Source organism: Fundulus heteroclitus, chromosome 19 (assembly GCF_011125445.2).
Source record: "Fundulus heteroclitus isolate FHET01 chromosome 19, MU-UCD_Fhet_4.1, whole genome shotgun sequence".
NCBI classification, from domain to species: domain Eukaryota; kingdom Metazoa; phylum Chordata; class Actinopteri; order Cyprinodontiformes; family Fundulidae; genus Fundulus; species Fundulus heteroclitus.
This window is the reverse complement of record NC_046379.1, coordinates 28416600-28434932: the sequence shown is the minus strand read 5'-3', so window position 1 is coordinate 28434932 and position 18333 is coordinate 28416600. Positions and strand designations below refer to the sequence as shown.

Below are 18333 nucleotides of genomic sequence, written 5' to 3'. Positions count from 1 at the left end.
AGCATGAAACCACATAATTTGGCAAAAAAATTGCTTCGCCTTGCTGGTTGTTTTTCTGCTGTGTTTATCCTGGAAGATGTCCAGAACATAATCCTTTTTTTTGTTTTATGCTCAGCTTCATGAGTTCGGGAGTGGATCGACTCTGAACATTATGTAACTTTAAGAGGTCACAACTGTGTTCATTTTTCTTTATGTCCCAATAAGCAAAGTTTGCGTCTCACGCACAAACACTGATATCTTCTCGTTGAGAGGAAGCAGAACATTTCTTCAGAGTTTAATGTTATCCCGGTTTCAAAAAACAGAGAAAAGAAGGAATCCAGCCCCCCCTGCCTCTTGCACAACATCTTCTTGATTTATGTTTCCTCCCTTTTGGTAGGAAGGCTTTAAAAGACCAGTGTCTGGGTTGGGGGTTAGTTACAACAACACCATGGTGTCGACGAACCAAGTGCTCACAGGCGCAGCTCTTTTTCTTATTGCCCTCCTTTCACAGGGTGAGTTTTCAAACACTTTTTGCTAAGATTTCTGTTTGATTCATTGTTGCACTCTGTATCATTCTAAAAGTTGGAAAATTTGGGTTTAATTCCGTCAGGGGAGGGCATAATCGGTGGCAGAGAGGCAGTGCCACATTCTCGACCTTACATGGCCTCCATCCAGGTACCTGAGGGAGACACACTGAAGCATGAATGTGGAGGATTTGTGATCGCAGATCAGTGGGTGATGACTGCAGTCCACTGTATGCCAAACGGGTGAGAGAGCATTCTTTCAACCACCAGAGAGGCAGTGAAGACCAAACCTGCTGTGCAAATGTCTGTTAGTGGTGTTTTTGGTTTCTTTCTGCAGAAGAATTTGGTTAGAAATCTTTGTGATTTTATAAAATAGCAATGGTTATAGCAATTATAATTCGTTCACATATTGACGTTTTTTTTGTACTTCTTGCACAGCCCAAATGGAAGGAAAGTAGTGCTGGGTGTCCATTCTCTGAGTGAAGCAGAAGATACGAAGCAAACCTTTGACATTTTGGAACTACACAATCATCCTGACTTCAGCATAGAAAATTATGACAATGACATTGCTCTTATTAAGGTAAAGTTCAATTTATTGCCAGCATTGTTTGAAAAAGAAAACCCCCATCCCCATTCAAAAATCAACCAATTTTCCTTTGTCAGATCAAATACTGAAATATGATGTTTTTTAATTGTTCTTTGTTTTTGTGTTTTTTGCCTATTAAAAGCACTAAAACTGAGAGTTCCCATTTTTTAAGTAATCAATTCAGTAATGTCTTTTGATGCACTTTACGGAGTTCAACAAAATCTGATGAAGGTTAGGGCCATGCACTGACATAATTTTGTTTATTTATTTAATCCTTCAAATCTAATTGGATTCAGAACTGCTAGCTAGTTCTATTAAAGAACCCACAGCTATTTTCCCTTGGCTTTATGTTGAATACAATATATTGAATATCTATATATCTATATATCTACATCCATATCTATATAGGTATATAGATAGATAGATAGATAGATAGATAGATAGATAGATAGATAGATAGATAGATAGATAGATAGATAGATAGATAGATAGATAGATAGATAGATAGATAGATAGATAGATAGATAGATAGATAGATAGATAGATAGATAGATAGATAGATAGATAGATAGATAGATAGATAGACAGATAGATAGATAGATTTATTTATTTATTTATTTATTTATTTATTTATTTTGTGTGACATCTTTACAGTTGGATCGACCATTCAATTCCTCTACAGCCATTAGCGCCGTGCAATTCCTGCGAACAGACGGCACAAACCCCGACACAGGTGCCGCGGTCGAGACAGCTGGCTGGGGATCACTAGACAACTTGGGGTCAAGGCCAGACAAGCTCAAAGAGGTGTCCATTGAGGTGATCAGCTCGGGTAAATGCAGACGCGCTGACTATTTTGGGAGAAAGTTTACCAGTAACATGATTTGCGCCCATAAAGTGTGCCGAGACAACTGTGAGCACTCTCATGGACTGGAGGACAGCTGTGATGTGAGTTACATCTTTTATCTTTTATTTTTTCCTAAATATTTTGTTTAACAAAATATTAAGATTTATTCCGTTGTTTTATTTGCGTTACCACAGTTTCTTCTGGAACTGGTCAAAAATGAAGAATTTATTTAGTTACTCTTATCTGTCTGCTTGTTTTTGTTTTCTTTAGGGTGACTCTGGTGGTCCTCTGCTTTACAATGGCATTGCTGTCGGTATCACCTCCAACGGAGGGAAAAAGTGCGGGCAGATTAAAAAGCCTGGGGTTTACACTATCATCTCCCACTACACTGAGTGGATAGACAAAACCATGGGCACTCAGCCAACCGCAGCTCAAGAGGAAACAAGTTAAAGGGAAGATGGAAGCTTCACAGTTATGAGCCAGTTGCGGCGTTAACCAGAATTGTCAATGCCCCACTCTCTATTACTATGTCCATACTGCAACCACATGTATGATCTGATTAATTTCAACGCTGCATCTCACGTTTTTTTAAATCCAAGAATAAAATGCAAGCTTTGTCACGATTGTTTCCTGTTTGCTTTATCTTGTTCATTATCTCATAGGGAGCTTTGCGCATGCATGCATGTCCAGAGAACTATGACATTTTGTCACATTGTGACCACAAACTAAAATCTCGAGAGCTAAGAGATTCACAGTTTAGGTGGGGAAACCTGTCGACACGTCAGCTGTTAGTTGTGAGCTTTTTTTTGTCTTTATGGAAGACTGGCAAGAGGAAGGTCAGTGCTGAAGCAAAGTCGTAATACCTGCTTTCAGTTTACCACAAGGGGATACAGTAAACACGTAGGAGAAGGTACACTAATCAGATGAAAACAAAAGGGATGGACGGAGTCTCATGTACTCACATAGAAGATAACTGGACTTCCTCGTGTTCCTTGATGATGTTCCACCGCTGATCCAAAAGAGTTCTTCAGTTTAAGGGGGATGGACAAAATTAATAAAACCTGTTACAGGCTGAAAGAGACTTCAGACCAAGGCATGGGTTGGAATGTCCTTGTCAAAATCCAGACCTAAATCTAATTGAATTTGGAGACTTACTGAGCTTGAGTTACTTTGCAAAGATGGATGGACAAATATTTTAGATTGTGGTTGTGCAAAATCTATAGAGACATGATAGAGACAGACGGGGGCTGAGATCGGTATCAATAAAACAATTAGGAACTATGTGTTCCTTTCCACTTCCCAACTGTGCACAACTTGTGTTGTCTCGTAATCCCCCCCCCCCCCCCCAACCCCTGGAAAAAACGAAACTAAATGTTACAAGACAAAATCTGAGAAATCTCAAGGAGTATGAATATTTTTGCAAAGCACCATGTGTCAAAGCCCCGTATGAAATTAAACAACACACATAAAATTAAAAGATCAACATAAAAGATGCCCTAAGCCACAAGAAAATACAATGTCATGAGGTATCAGTTACAGAGGAAGCACATCAAATGAAGACATGTGGACTTACATAATTCCAGAAAATTAGAAGATTTTATTGCAAGCTGCACAGTGGATTGAAAAACAAGCTCTTTTTCTGTAGGTGTTTCTGTTTGTGGGGTATGGATTCCAAAAAAGAACTATATTTCTTGTTCAACCCAGATATCAAGAACATAAATTTAGGAACTTGGGAGAGGGCAGTAAAGAAGAAGAAAACCAGAAGTTAATAAGAAGCAGCTGTACTTCATCGTTTCCTCCCTTCTTGGCTCAATAGGCATGCACACAGTTAAAGTGAATTCTGTAGTGTTCTTCTATTTAGTAAAATCAACCAACCACCATTAATACATCTTTCCACTTTTCTTCTTACATTGCTCTTACATTAAGCAGACATTTATTAAAACTACATCAAGGCAAGATTTAGTGAAGTTTCCCTAATTTAGAGGGATCATTTTTGCCAGCTTATTCAGCTTCTGAAAGCCTACCAGAAAACCACATTAGCGACTATAAAAATAATACATTTGGAATATAATTCAGTTTTGTTCAAATTATCTTCCTTTGTTTTATTAATGTTATCTGGATGACTTCTCAAATAAAATAACTCAAAAATAGTTTATTTACAAGTAAAATCTTTCCACGATGGTCATTAGCTTTTACATAAATTGGATTTGCAATGTTTTGACCTAATAAAACCATAGGTAAAATGTGTTTTGCATGTTTCTGTGAGGGCTTAATTCTAAATTTCAAAATTTCAAAGGATTTACAAATACAGAATGCAAAGTTTGATCTATATATAACTTTGAACTGTTATGGATATGTCTCTATCTGTATAGAGGCATTTTGTTAAATTTACTTTACCCCATAATTCTTATGCACAATTTCTTTTATACTGCAACGCCTCAAAACGGAAATTAATTATCTCCTAATAAATATGCTGCCTCTTTTCTGTCTCCCGTCAAATGATTTCGTTCTTGGAGCTCTTGTGAGGAGAACCTCTTCACGGAATACCCTCGACCTCCATGTGAGGCCACCAGTTTGTCGACCCCCGAAAGCAGCTCCTTCACCTGTGGATAGCTCAACCCACTGTGAGACTTTGAAACATTCAGCAGATAAAATCGGCTGCCGCACTTCCGAATCAGATCCTGCAAGGACGAGTGAGCTCCGGCCACGTATTCGTTGATCTTCAGAGGCCTGTGCTTGTTGCTGTCGAAATGAACAAACAAGATGATGGCGTGCTCCACAACCTCTCGGCCGAAGATCTTCTGCACGTGTCCGAGCATCTCACTCTCGCACTGGGTGAAGCGTCCCACCTGGAGCACCAGCAGGAAGACATGGGGTCCAGGTAAGGCCAAGGCCAGGCAGTCTTTCACCAGCTCTGTGTTCTCAACCCCATCGTCATCCCACAGTTCAGGGGTGTCCACCAGGATGAGCCGCTTCCCACCTGTGAAAATCTCCTTTCTCTCACAACAGATGGTTGACTCAGTCGGGTCCTGACAGGAGCTGTTGAGTGAGTACGTGTTACCGCTTCTGTTTAGGATCAGGTTGAGAGCAGAGGACTTCCCGCTGCCAGTGAGGCCCAACAGAACAACAGACGTCTTCTTGGTTTCATCACCTTGAAGACGAAGCAGAGAAACGAAATGTTACAGCCAAAGGAAACGCAAGAACCCAAGAACACATCTAAGCATCCCAAAAACAGAAAGACAGAATAGCTGAGACATGATTAAATGAACTGATTTAATACACATAGATCTTAATGGCAAAGTTGCAGAAAAGTTATCAGCCCTGAAACAGGAGATAATTGTTTTCTGCCCTTTTCAAGAATCCAATGCACAGGCTGGAGCCCACCTTTCTAGTGAGGGAGCTCTAACAATATGTTCTTCAAACTGTTTAAAGCAGGAGTGTCCAAACTTTTTGTTACATGGACCAAAATCCTTAAGTAGGCAGAACTTGTGGGCCTAAAAAAGTCCGTCCGTCCATCCATCCATCCATCCATCCATCCATCCATCCATCCATCCATCCATCCATCCATCCATCCATCCATCCATCCAGTGTCTGCTGTTTATCTGAGAGTCATGAAGGCAAAAGGTACAGGTCGGAAACCCAGACATCCTTCTCCCAGCCAACATCCTCCATCCCATTCTGGGGGACCCCAAGGTGTTCCCTGGCCCGACAGCACATATAGTCGGTCCAGTGGGTTCGGGCTCTACTCCCAGTGGGACGCGCCTGAAAAAAACCCCAAAGGGAGGCACTCAGGCGGCATCCTGATCCGATGCCCAAACCACCTAGCGTAAAAAAGTCACAATTTTAAAAACTGAAATCACAAAAAATAATATTGTGATTTTTGTTCTACCCACTTAACAAACTGTTCTTGCAGCATTTTGATTTAACACATAAAGTAGTCAGAATTTGATTTCTGATTTTGCATTTCCATAGAGTATAAATTTTTATCACACCGAAGTCAGGAAATGGCTCTTCTTTACTGCTCCAACACCTCTCTGCACACCTTCTGAGCCTCCTTCTTTGGAACAAGGAAGTACTGTGATTAGAAATCCCACTGGGTTTCCTGTCTCACATCTTTTGGTTCCTACTGAAGAATGTTGGCAAACACACCCTGCGATTTAGAGTAGATAATATTTCTCAACTAGGCTAAGAAACCTAATATTTAGCCCCTTTCAGTCGACATATTTACTGACACAGTTCAGCTCGCCAACACAACCTCAGGCAAGAGGAGAAAAAGTAATTCAGTGTTGACACCCTCTTGTGGCTGGGCTGTGCAACACAAGGCCTATTCGTCGTCTCTTTTTTGTTGTGCCTCAACACCACCCTTGGCTAGCAGCCTGGATTTTCGTCTGACAACATTTTTGCAACATAATGCCTGAGTGAGTTGTTCCTGTAGCAATGACTGACCATCCCAACAAGATGAACATCAACTCAGGATCCACACTCTGTGTGAACCGCATCTTGCGCAACTTTGTAAAACAGCTTTGATCAGGCGTTGAAGAATTTTAGGGAGGACGGCTTGAATTTGATGCCTTCCAGAGAAGAGGTGGTTTGGGGGAGGGCAAAAAGAGTGGAAGCCTGGAGAGTTAACAACTTAACAAAAATAGCCAATATCTGGGGTTGTCAGTCAAACTAGCTCACGGTTGCCCATATAATGTTGAGTCTTGCAGCGTCAAGCTAACATACCTTGCATAATAAAACGCATGGAAGACATCATACTTAACCTGTTGTTTTCATCTATAATAAGACCCTTCATAGTGCCATTCGAGTTTGCAAGGATAAAAGACTATCTAGCTTTTAAACAGCAGGGGTTCAGCCAACAAATTCTGGCCACAAATCATCACCATCTTTAAGCAGAAAATGGCAATTGGTTCTTGACTAAACTTTTCTGCCACAAGCAGGCCATGGGCAGGGGTCTGCATCAGCTTTGGTCAGATTGAGGGAATTTCTCACAGAGATGCAAAACACATGAGAAAAGTATTTCAGGTTAAAGGCTTTTGTGCAGCCGGAACAAACCTGTGTGCTTTTCCTACTAAAACTGGGATTATTTCCTGGAATCCTTTTAGCTAGCAGGCCATTGATGCTATCTAAACTCAACTGACATGCTGTGGGTATGGGCGACTGTAAAGGAAGCTAAGCAAATATAAACAGATGGGCTCTCTCATCTTTGGCTCACAATGCCTATGGTTTACCCTATTTTTCAGGTAATTTAATAAAAGCTCCAACAATTCAGTGTCATTTTGACATGCCATTTCTACAGACTTACCTAGCTAAAAATAGACAAATCAGCCAATGGCATAATAACAAGTCAAAGCATTTAGTCAACTACAGATAGCAAAGCCGAGCATGATGTTGCATTCCATTTGCAGTCAGAAGTCGAAAATCCTGGCTTCCAATCGGAAAATTAAACTGTAATAGCCGCTATTGTCAGACTTTCCCCTTGGAAAGTCGGAGGAATTATTCAAGACCAATTGTTGGATCCAACATGGCAGCTCTTCGCATAAACAACAGTAAGCTGTGATAAAACACATTTATTTTACAAATTAAAATTGCTGTTTGCATGTGCAGAGTACGACTTTAAACAATGATTGTAAGACATACTATGAACAAAACAACAGCTTTCCTGGCTGATGCCATATTGGAATCCTAACCTTTTGTTTTTTGGATTTTATTTTGGAATCCCGAATTCTCTTACTGTATTAACTGGAACACTTTTTACTCGGGTTTACCCTATTCCCAGCTGCTACTTTTATTTTGCGAGGCAAATGGAATGCAATATTAGAACAGGGAGGATAGTGGATTCAAGTGACTTTAAACATTGTATGGTTGTTTGTCCCAGACGAGGTGGTCACAGCGTTACAGGAACTGATGAACTACTAGGATTTTCACCCACAACTATCCCTCAAGTGTGCAGAGAGAGGCAAAGGCCAAAGAACAAACCCTCCTATCTAAAAAAATTATTCCCTGTCTTTTAGCATCAGATTTTTTTAAACAGGTTAATTTTCTGTCACATTGCAGAACAGTAGTTCCTTGTGCAAACAGATCACGAGCAGCTTTGCCTGTTCTCGTCATGTAACAGTTAAATCCACCAGTCAGAAAACCCGGCAGCCAGTCAGTTTTGACCTTTGGCCAAAAAGAGAAAGCATCCAGTGAGCAGCGATTGGGTGAAAATAAAATGCTTTGATGATGTCAGGTGTCAGAGGAAAATGGGCAGACTGGTTCAAGTTGACAAAAAGGCAGCAACAGCTCAAATAACCACTTGTTACAACCAAGGAATGCAGACCAGCATCTCTGCTTGCGGATGAAGCAGATGGGCTATAGCAGCTGAGGACCTCACCGGAAGCAACTATAATTCACATAAATTTGCATAAATTAGACAGCGACAGATTTGAATGCATGACTGGTCCAATGAATCTTAATTGCAAATGCAAAATTCGGATGGTAGGATCAGAATTTGGGAAAAACTAACATAAAAGCACTGATCCATTCCGACTTGTGGTTTGGGGGGTTTTGGTGTGATGGTGTGGGGGCTATTTTCTTGGCACACATCACCAACAACAAACTCCTCCCACCCCCAACAATAACCCAAATTTATGACCCTGGAGTACCCATCTTCCAGCAGCTACATCCAGATGGCAAAATGTACAATGTCACAAAGCTCAAACCGCTTTGAGCTGGTTTCTGGAACATGACAATCACCTCATTGACTTCCAAAGTCAGAAGTTGTCTGTCCAATAGAGCCTGTTTGGCATGTAGTGGAATGTGGGATTTGCATTATGAAGCTGAAAAATCTGGTGAAGCTGTGTAATGCTGGCAGGTCCGTATGGACCAAAATCTCCAAAGGCATCTCTGATAACAAAAGGGGTCTAGCCTAGTGCTAACCAGGGCTACATAATAAAGTGACCAATGACCGTGAGCTTCCATATTACAGTCTCAGATACATTTTTGTTGCAATGCAGCAGTCTCAGTTAACTGGCTTTAACTCTCCAAGATTCCATGACTAAGTTGATCACAAAGAAATCTTTTTTTTTCTCAGTTTTGTGCTTTTTTGACATTTTCACAGACACTAATTCTCCAAATATAATTTGGATTTTTTTTAAAGCATTAGGCTTTTGGCAGTTTTATAATGCAGCCTTTAGCAATCTTTGCATTTAAAAAAACTCCACGTGTTTTGACAATGAGAGAACATAAGACACTTCTTCAGATCAAAGTTAGAGTTAGTGATGCCTCATAATAGTTGTTTGCTTTTACCGTATACACCGTATGAGAAACTGAAGAAAACTGACTCACCGTCAGGGGCTTTTGCCTGCAGCTGCAGCATGGATCTGTGGCTGATCACTGCCTCATGGAGACTCTCTCTCTTTGCTTCATGTTTCCTTTTGTCCTCTGCCTCCTTCTTTCTCTCCTCCTCATGTTTAGTCTTCAGGTCCTCCATTTCCTTGGCTCTTCTTTCCTCTTTTTCTTTCACCAGCTCCATGAAAGCCTGCTCTTTCTCCTCTGCTTCTTGCATCTTCTGTCTAAGCATGTTCATGGCCGAGTCCTCCATAGACCTTCTCTTTGATTCATCCAGCATGGCTTCGGTGTAGCCGGCCTCACTATTTTCGGTGAGCACGTTATTCACCATCTCAAGCAAAGCTTGCAGGCCGCCACTTGCGGTAGACGACGTGATGCGACAATATCTGCCCTCGCACACATTTATCAAATCCAGCAGGCTGTCGTCCAGCGTGTCGATAACCTTTCCGTCCTCCACAGAAAGAATTACCAGATATTTCAAAGCCTCAGCGCCAAAGTGTGATTGCAGGATCTCAACGATTCTTTGCTCTGATTTTGTGTAATAGCCACCTTGGATCAGCAGAAGAAACGCGCTGACCCCACCTTTGCAAGCTTTGAAGCAGCCATCAATGGTCTGGCAAATAGCCTCGTCTGACATGTCTTCTTTTAAATCTTCGTAGTGCAGTCTGATAAAGTGCCCCTCCATTGTCAAGTCACAGACTTGTTTTTCGGATCCCAGTGAACTGAAAGTAGTCTGGTAAATGTTATCTCCAGAACCCTTCTGGAGCAGAGACGTCAAGGATGACCATTCCTGCACCATGGCAATGACTGCCACCGTATGCTTTGAGCTGGATACCCCGTCTGTCAATAAGAGCATAGCAACATGTCAGTAAGTGTAAGTCCAATCTAGATACCAAGTAGCTGCATTTTTAGGAGGCTTTTGTTAGAATATGTTATGTTTCTAAATGAAATTACAAATATATATATAAAAAAAGATTAGCAATACACAAATAACGCAGAAGCAACTCACCTTGTGTCATGTCTTTTATAGATGAGTCTGTCTAAAAGGGACACCTGAAACTGGATACTCTGGCTCTGTAACAAACAAGTCTTCCTGATTCCACCTATTTCTATTGTTCGTATCAAGGAAGTGCATACCACGCATGCAAACCTTACAGAGTGTGAATCTTCCTCGTACTTGTTAGCACAAACAAACTCCCATTTTAACACAGTGCGTGTCATTTATTTCTTGGTACATTGCCTTTTGCAAAAGTATTCCTACTCCTTGCACTTTTTGTTATTTTGTCATGTAAACACAACATTCTGGGGATTTTATCAGGATTTCTGGCACTAGACCAATACAAAGTAGTGCACAGATTTCAGCATTTAAAAATTAAAATCTGAAAAGTGTGATGTGCATTCATATTCAGCCCTCTTTACTCTAATACCCCTAAATAAAATCCGGTCTTACTAATCACATTCGGATTTCACCTAGTTAGTGAATAGGGTCCACAGCTTTCTGTGACTGCCCTTGAGGTTTCTCAGAGAGCTTTAGTAAACAAGAAGCAAATTGCAAGGAACACAGCGCAGACACCAAAGACAGAGTTGTTGGCATGTTTAACCCAAGGTTTTATTCAAAAATATATTTCGATTTTTGGAAGTTTCACAGAGCATGGCACATCTGCAAACCTAGCAAGCCTGTCTACCTACACTGACAGCTTGGGCAAGGAGAGCCATGATCAGAGAAGCAGTCAGAAGGCCAATGATTGCTCTGCATGGGCTGCAAAAACTCTGCTGGGGCTGCAGCTCACATGGGGGAATTGTCAACAGTTCTTTTACTCTATAAACTCTATAAATTACTCTATAAATGGGACCTTTATAGAATAGTGGCAAAAAGAAAACCAAAGTTGTGAGGAAGCAATCATCAGTCCCATTTGCCACAAGCCATGAGAGGGATACAACACATGGATGAAGGTGCTCTGGTCATACGAGACCAAAATGTAACTTTTTGGCTTACATGTAAAACACTGTGTACCCATTACCGCCCATTACACTGAATACACCATTGAAACGGTGATAAATGGTAGTCAGATCGTCATGCATTGGGGTTGTCTTTACAGCAAGGACAGGGAAACTGGCCAGACCTGGCAGGGGATCTGAATACAAATCCATGCTGCCCTTTTTAAGATTCTATTTGTGCAAAGATTTGAAATTCGCGTCGCATTTTCTTTCCACTCTAACACTATGACCAAATTGTGTTGGTCTATCTACTAAGATCCCTATAAGATGTGTTGAGGTTAGTTGTTGAAATGTGATGAAACTTGAAAAAGTTAAAGGGAAATTAATACTTTTGCAAACCACATAATTAATAGCTGTAAAATGTATTGATTAAGCTGGATTCAGTGCTGGATTTACAAGAGAATACGGCTCCATTGCTTGAAACCTACTGTACCTAAAGAGCAAAAGATCCAAAGAGGAATTTTACTTGTGTGAAAGAAGAGAATCATGTGCAAACAGATAGATAATTATTTTCCACCTAACTCTATTTACTTTACAATTACCAAACCACAGCAAAACACTGAATAGATATCTAATAAACAGCAATAATATTCTGTATCTGCATTATGAGGAGTTCTATCTCTTTGGGAGTGAATGATGTCACCAATTGTTGCTTGTTACTGAGGGATTGCACCATCATCCCCAGCTGTGCGCTGATCCCTGCAGCTGACAAAACGGCCCCTTAAAGGAACATACCACGAAATAAATTGTTGGACATTTTTCATGTTCAAGTTAACCAAGACATTTTGTTTCAGAATTTAATTTCAAATTTAATCTGGAGACATTACATTAAGCAATCGTTAAAGTTGACTGTAGTGAGAAAAACGGGATTTTTACACACACAATTAGCAAAACCGTGTTTTCCCCACACCCCCGTGCGTCGAATGGTTCGCCCCGTTGCTATGCCATCTTGTGTGGACGTTCTCCAGGGTGATGGAGAGGAATATGCACTAACCCGGCCCGAAAACGTTAAAAGCCGTCGGTGTTCGTTTTGTATGCACCGTGACAAGCACAGCTATGGCCGGTATACGGAGAGTAAACGGGAAATTGTCCGGAGTTAACCCCGCTGTCAGGTACAGTTTATATCGAGCTGTGTTTATGGAAGAAAAAGAAAAAAAAACCTCTCACTGCAGCTACCAAGCTAGCCTGGCTAACGTTAGCTCTACCCGCTGTCAGTTAGAACACGAATAGCATCGATGTTAATGAATATTAACGGCTATGGGAATAAAAATGATTACGTCTGTATGCTCTATATACCCAACATGCAAGTAAAGGCACATAAAAATAATAAAATATAGGCTAATATCTCATTCACCTAATATTTGATGATTTTGTTTGGTTTATGTACAGTACGAATAACCGCCCAAAAAGAAAACTTGCAAAAAGATACATTGCCCTTAAACGTTTTGTTTTGTTGTGTGACGTTACAAGCAACCAACTTCTTTGTATTTTATTGGAATTATAATGTGTTAAACCAACTTAACTAGCGAATAGTTCTGAAGCTAAAGGTAACTGATATATGGTTTCAAATTAACTTGCAAACAAAGTGTGGCGAGCATTTGTGTTCAGCTCCCCTAGACCCTCGCATTACAGAACCATTTTTTTGGGGGTGTGGGGGGGTTGCATTATTGCCCTGTATACAGCTCCATCTCCTAATGGTAACCAGTTTCTCCTTCCCTGCAGAAGAAAAAAACCCACACACACCATAATGCTACCTCCACCATGTTTTACAGTGGCCTTGTTTCAGAGTGTTTGTGGATGGCAGTGCAGTGTTTGTATGCAGTTCAGACTTTTAATGTTGGTCTGATCTGACCTGAATACCTTCTTTCAAATGTTCCCATACTTGTTCTTTACTTGCTTTGTGGTCAGTCTTTTGGTTTTCTTCCAACAGGCCATAAAGGCCAGATTTATGAAATGCAGGGGTGATAATTACCTTGTCAAATGATTTTCCCACCTGAACTGTTGATCTCTGCAGTTCCAGTTATTTTGGACAGCTTGGCTTATCAGTGGCTTGTTGTCAGTAAAGAAGAAATATGTATCTTGTTAGATTTGTTGTCCAATTTAATTTGATGAATTTTAACGTTGCTCTGAAAAATGTTCAAACCTTGGGCTGTTTTTTTTTTTTTTTTAAGTAACTCTGGTTGAAAATCTCTCCACAACTGTATCTCTGACCTGTGTGCTGTGCTCCTCGGCCTTCATTATGCTTTTTGTCTAACAAACCTATGCGGCCTCCACAGAACCTCTGGATTTAACCTGAATTGAAATTAGAAACAGGGATTTTACTGCTAAGGTGACCTCTGAAGGCTGTTGGTTTGTTGCAAGGCAACAAACCAATAGCTGATTGTTTAAAAAAAAAAAAAAAAAAAACGAGCCATATATACAGTAATTTTCTTTAAATTTCAAAACTATGTGCCACTTTGTTTTGGTCTATCACACAAAATCCCAATAAGATACATTGACTTTTGTGCTCATAATGTGACAAAATGCAAAAAAAAAAAAAAATCAGTGATTATGAATACTCTTGCAAGGCGTTGTATCTTATCCTAAACAATATGATAACTAGAATTCCCCGGGGAAAAAGCATAAAGATATTGCATGGTTCTTATTAAGAATTATAAAAACCTGGAATAGTGGCAAAAACAGTTCCAGCAACTACTCGTGTCTAAATTTCGACTTGTGGAGAGATGGGAAACGATAAACCTCACTTGCCATATTTACATAGTAATTAAACTTAACGGCATATGTGATGTTTTTTTTGTTTTTTTTATGTTTTTCAGTTGCTCTCGCCTGCGTCAAGTTCAAGCCCTGCTCTGTGAAGGAGGCTCAGTCACTCCAGACGGCATCTTGTGCTCTCTTGGTATGTTAAGATCTACACTTTTTTTTACAAAGTAGTACATTGTTATAAGGACACTATAACTAATTTGACAATAAACTGAACTTGACTGCATTGTTTGATAACTGGGATCAGTTGGAATGGATGTATGATCCGAGGGAAATGACTTTGTAAATGGCGTTGAGATGACATGTGTTGTGAATTGTTGCTATACCATTAAATGGAATAGAAAGCACTCATTCCAAAGCCAACAAATGGTAACATCTTTTTGACTAAAACAGGGATAGACAGCAGATATAACGAGGGATGCACAGAGCTGGCAAAATACCTCTTTTATGGGCTATACGAATGGAATCAACCAAACCTGGAGCATGCGCTTGATGACTTTCCCGAAGAAATGCTGGACGGTGAGTTTTTTTTATTTTTCAGTCATGTTGTTCTGCTGGTTCTAGATTTGACTCTACGTTTGAACCATTGCTTGTCTTGACTTGTCAGACGTGATCATGCTGATAAAGGCAGAGTGTGTTCATCTATACTGCAACCCAGTGAACTATAGTTACCTATTGCCGTATGTATCACACTGGAGGAACCTGCATCTCTACTGCATGACAGAGGAGGAGGTAAAAACACTTTTCTTCCTCTACTGGTACATCATTTGTTAGGGTTTTATAGTTCCCAGGCAGTTTTAAACCAGACACAGATGAACCATATCAAGAATCTTTAAGCCTTGGTCACAATCCTTCAAAGGTTTATGAGTAAAAACAATAGTTCCAGCTATTTTTTACAAGGCTGAAATTCCACAATTTAATAATTGTTTTTTTTAATGTCATTGTTTGGTTTTTTTGTCCTTAAAGGGTCCTATCCACATACTATGAAATTACACATTTCTGTGCCAGTAGCTCTCTATGGTTGCATACAAAGGTTTTTAAATTAAGTTATTGTGCCCTGTTGGCATATTATATTTTATTTCTGTTTTTTACACTTTGTTTTTGCTGCTTTTGTTAGTAAGCAAAGTGCTTTTTCTGGATGTACGATATTGCACATGCGCGCAAGATGAGTGAACGAGAAGAGGCAAGGGAGCCCACAGGCATATATATAATATATAACGTAATTGACTGTGGTCAGGGTTTCAGCGGGGCATTAAAAGTCATTAAATGAAAATTAAGGCCTTAATTAGCATTAAAAGTCATTAAATGTGATTATTGGTGGCATTATTTTTTTTCTAAAAAAAATACGGTCATAAAGAGTTTCTTCAGATATATTATCCATATATTATTATAACTGATTCCACGTGTTTGCGCTGAACTGCTTCGGGTTGATTGTAAAGCCGTATATTTTTCTACTACAGGTAGATGGATTTTTAGGTAAACTAAATAGAGCAGTGTTACATGTCATTGTTTCTAAAACGGCATTCTTCTGAGCTGCGTCTAAAAGGGCAAACATTGAGAGTATACCCACTGCTCCAGGGACCACTACACCACTGCGGACAGCCACAGATCAGCTGCAAGGGGCAGACAACAGCTAACAATGTCAAGTTACTTTTCTGTAACCAACGCAGTCACGTCCGCATTAGCTACGCAAGTATATGGGTACTTGGTGATGGCATTAAAAATATTTCTACGAGCATTAAAAAGCATTAAATTAGGGTTACTCATTCCTGTATAAACCCTGTTCTGGCTTCTTTCCACATGTTAGCAGACTTTAAAACTTGCAGCAGCAGCTCTTTATTAGCATCAGGTATGCAGCTGCAGGGAGGAGACATGTCAGTGTGGGAAACCCTGTGTAAAGGGAGCCCAGATGTGAGCCAATAAGCCGTTAATTAGACCGTTTTCAGCTTAATTTTGAAAACTGACAGTGCAACATGCCCTTATGCTGAAATGCAGTGACGAGAACCCTGCATTAGTCAATAAGTGGTTTACTCCAAGATGCTGGAATTTGGTCACTGAGCTTCCGACGCCATTTTGTGTCCTCCAAATAAATTCTGTTTGCTGTAATTCTCCCACCTTCCCTGACAGTATGAAGATGAAGAAGCCGCAGAGGAATTCAAAATCTCCAGCTTTGTCACAATGGTGCAGGACTGCCAGCGTATTGGAGTTGCTCACAGCTCCCAAGGTGTGTACCATCACATTTTAATCCCCACAGTCATTAATTTCACACGCTTTGTTGGGGGATTTCTACCTACAGTGCCTTGTAAGGTTTTCATACCGGTTAAGTTTTTTTTTTACATTTTGTTGCTTAAAATTACCTAATTGTATAGGTAAGCTAAATATAGCCCAGATGTGTGGAATTGACCAATTTGCTTGTGCTGCGTTTTTTTAAATAAAAAAATATAGAAAGTTATGTATCATTTTCCTTCCACTTCACAATGAAGCACTTCTTTGTTTGTCTATCATATAAAATCCCATAAGCGGATGTTTTCAGTTAATTGGATGGAACAAACTTTGATCTAGTAGTCCATTAATAGACAATTACAGGTAATGGAAGTTGATTATTTGCTTGCGTCCCTATTCTCGATGAGATTTATTTGGATAAAGAAAGATGAAACAGATAAACAGAAAATGCTTTAGCAAGGCACTGATAACATGGCCTAATTTGTCACCAAATACTATCACTATGTGATTATGAAAACGGCACCAATAATAACCTATTTACTGTTGTTGATTTTTAAGGGCACATCCAGAAGTTTGATGTGTTTGTGGTGGAAAAGTGGCCCCTGATTCAAGCGTTTGCCCTTGAAGGTATAGGTGGAGGAAGCTTTTTTACCATTAAATACAAGGTACACATAAAACAAAGTCAAAAAGCTAAAAATTCAAAAAATCAGCAGATGATGTATAAGGCTTGTGTGATATTTTACTTCTTGTCCCCTGCTGTTCCTTAATTATACAGATAGTGGATATGAGTGAGAAGCTGTGGCAGGTTTACAACAGACTTGATCCAGTGTCCCTGGATAATCTCTTAGCAGAGGTAAGATTATGTTTGATTTTACACTATGCACCTTCCATATACCAGGCCGTCATGACCTTTACCTAAAATATTCATACGTCTGTTACTTTCATCAACACAAGTTAGCTGGAGAAGATAATGAAATGTGTTCACATTGTTTATTTTTATGATTTCAGTTTGTTTTAGTCATACAAGGAGTTTTTTTTTTTAACTCTTTTTGTTGACTAAATGGTAATTGGAACTGCGTGCTTAACAAAGCCACATGCCAAGCTGATAATACAACATTGATATTTGAGGGCAAAATAAAAAGACCAGTAAAGCTCGTGTCTCCAGCAGTGAAGCAGTAAAGCTCCCAGACAGCATAAGCTAACGCTAGCTGTTATTAGCTTGATGGACAGGGATAGCCCAGTGACGGGGTTCTGTCAGTCTGAGCTCCACCTGCCAGATACGCTTAAATGATCAGCAGTTCTGCACCACTCAACGCACCATTCTACTGTGGTGGAAGTCAGTGCAGGAAGATGTTCATCAGCTGACGGCTCTGTCTGCTACTGGTGACGCGATAAAACAATCAGTGTGCTGCCTCTGTTACTCTTCCATTTGGTTTTCAGGGCACTGAAGGCTAATTTGGCTGATTAAAAAAATAAAACTAAACAGGCTATGGTGGAGCTACACTAAAGCTGCCCATTAGAGGAGGGGAAAAAAATGGGAACCAGCAGTTGCCTACATTGCTGCTGTAGGTGATCACTGAAGAATAAATCTTGCAAAGCTACCAGGAAGACAGAAACTGTGCAGGGCTGCTGCTGATCATTTGGATTAACCAGATCCAAAGTTACTCTGTAAAAGATGTTTGGTATGCACCAGATCCATCTATTAAGTGACATTTAAATTATATATTTCTGTAAAGAAGAAATATAGAAATGGGCCAATAAATAAAACATTACATTTAAAATGTATTAATTGATAAGGTGTTTTATATAACTCTTTTTTTAAATATCCCATTTATATTTACTTTAACCCCTTTTATGATTTAGTAACCTTCTTGTTTTCTTAATTTCTTCCCAACGCTTTTATTTAAACATTTGATTTTAATCAGTTTTTTTCATCTTTTTATTTTATGTATAGATGTCTTTTCTTTTATTTCCGTCTTGAATTTTTTTTTTCTCCCACAAGCCTTTTTATTTCCATGTTTTTTTTTCACATTTTTCTGCCTCTGTTTTTCTATTACATTGCATTTGTACTTCATTATTCAAATGAG

General features: G+C 39.7%; 3 protein-coding genes across 3 annotated transcripts in view; 2 read left to right on the top strand and 1 right to left on the bottom strand.

Moving 5' to 3' along the window:
* The first annotated feature begins 387 nt into the window (after positions 1 to 387).
* Positions 388 to 2554, top strand: cfd (complement factor D (adipsin)). Its single transcript, XM_036150998.1, has 5 exons — positions 388 to 491; positions 590 to 746; positions 942 to 1083; positions 1744 to 2034; positions 2204 to 2554. The coding sequence occupies exons 1-5, from the start codon at positions 428 to 430 to the stop codon at positions 2381 to 2383; spliced, it is 834 nt and encodes a 277-aa protein (XP_036006891.1). The 5' UTR covers positions 388 to 427; the 3' UTR covers positions 2384 to 2554.
* An 824-nt stretch (positions 2555 to 3378) lies between these two features.
* Positions 3379 to 10304, bottom strand: LOC105932842 (GTPase IMAP family member 8). The gene is made up of 3 exons (XM_012872134.3): positions 10275 to 10304; positions 9263 to 10105; positions 3379 to 5084 (listed from the first exon to the last, which is right to left on the bottom strand). Exons 1-3 carry the CDS (start codon positions 10282 to 10284, stop codon positions 4384 to 4386), a joined length of 1554 nt encoding a protein of 517 aa, XP_012727588.2. The 5' UTR covers positions 10285 to 10304; the 3' UTR covers positions 3379 to 4383.
* A 1910-nt stretch (positions 10305 to 12214) lies between these two features.
* The window catches only part of c19h20orf194 (chromosome 19 C20orf194 homolog), a 35279-nt gene continuing 29160 nt past the window's right edge, over positions 12215 to 18333 (top strand). Inside the window, exons 1-7 of the mRNA XM_012872132.3 lie at positions 12215 to 12375; positions 14080 to 14159; positions 14417 to 14542; positions 14631 to 14755; positions 16151 to 16247; positions 16805 to 16911; positions 17022 to 17099. Coding sequence (XP_012727586.2) covers positions 12320 to 12375; positions 14080 to 14159; positions 14417 to 14542; positions 14631 to 14755; positions 16151 to 16247; positions 16805 to 16911; positions 17022 to 17099 — 669 coding nt within the window. The 5' untranslated portion in view covers positions 12215 to 12319. The remainder of the gene's footprint in view (positions 12376 to 14079; positions 14160 to 14416; positions 14543 to 14630; positions 14756 to 16150; positions 16248 to 16804; positions 16912 to 17021; positions 17100 to 18333) is intronic.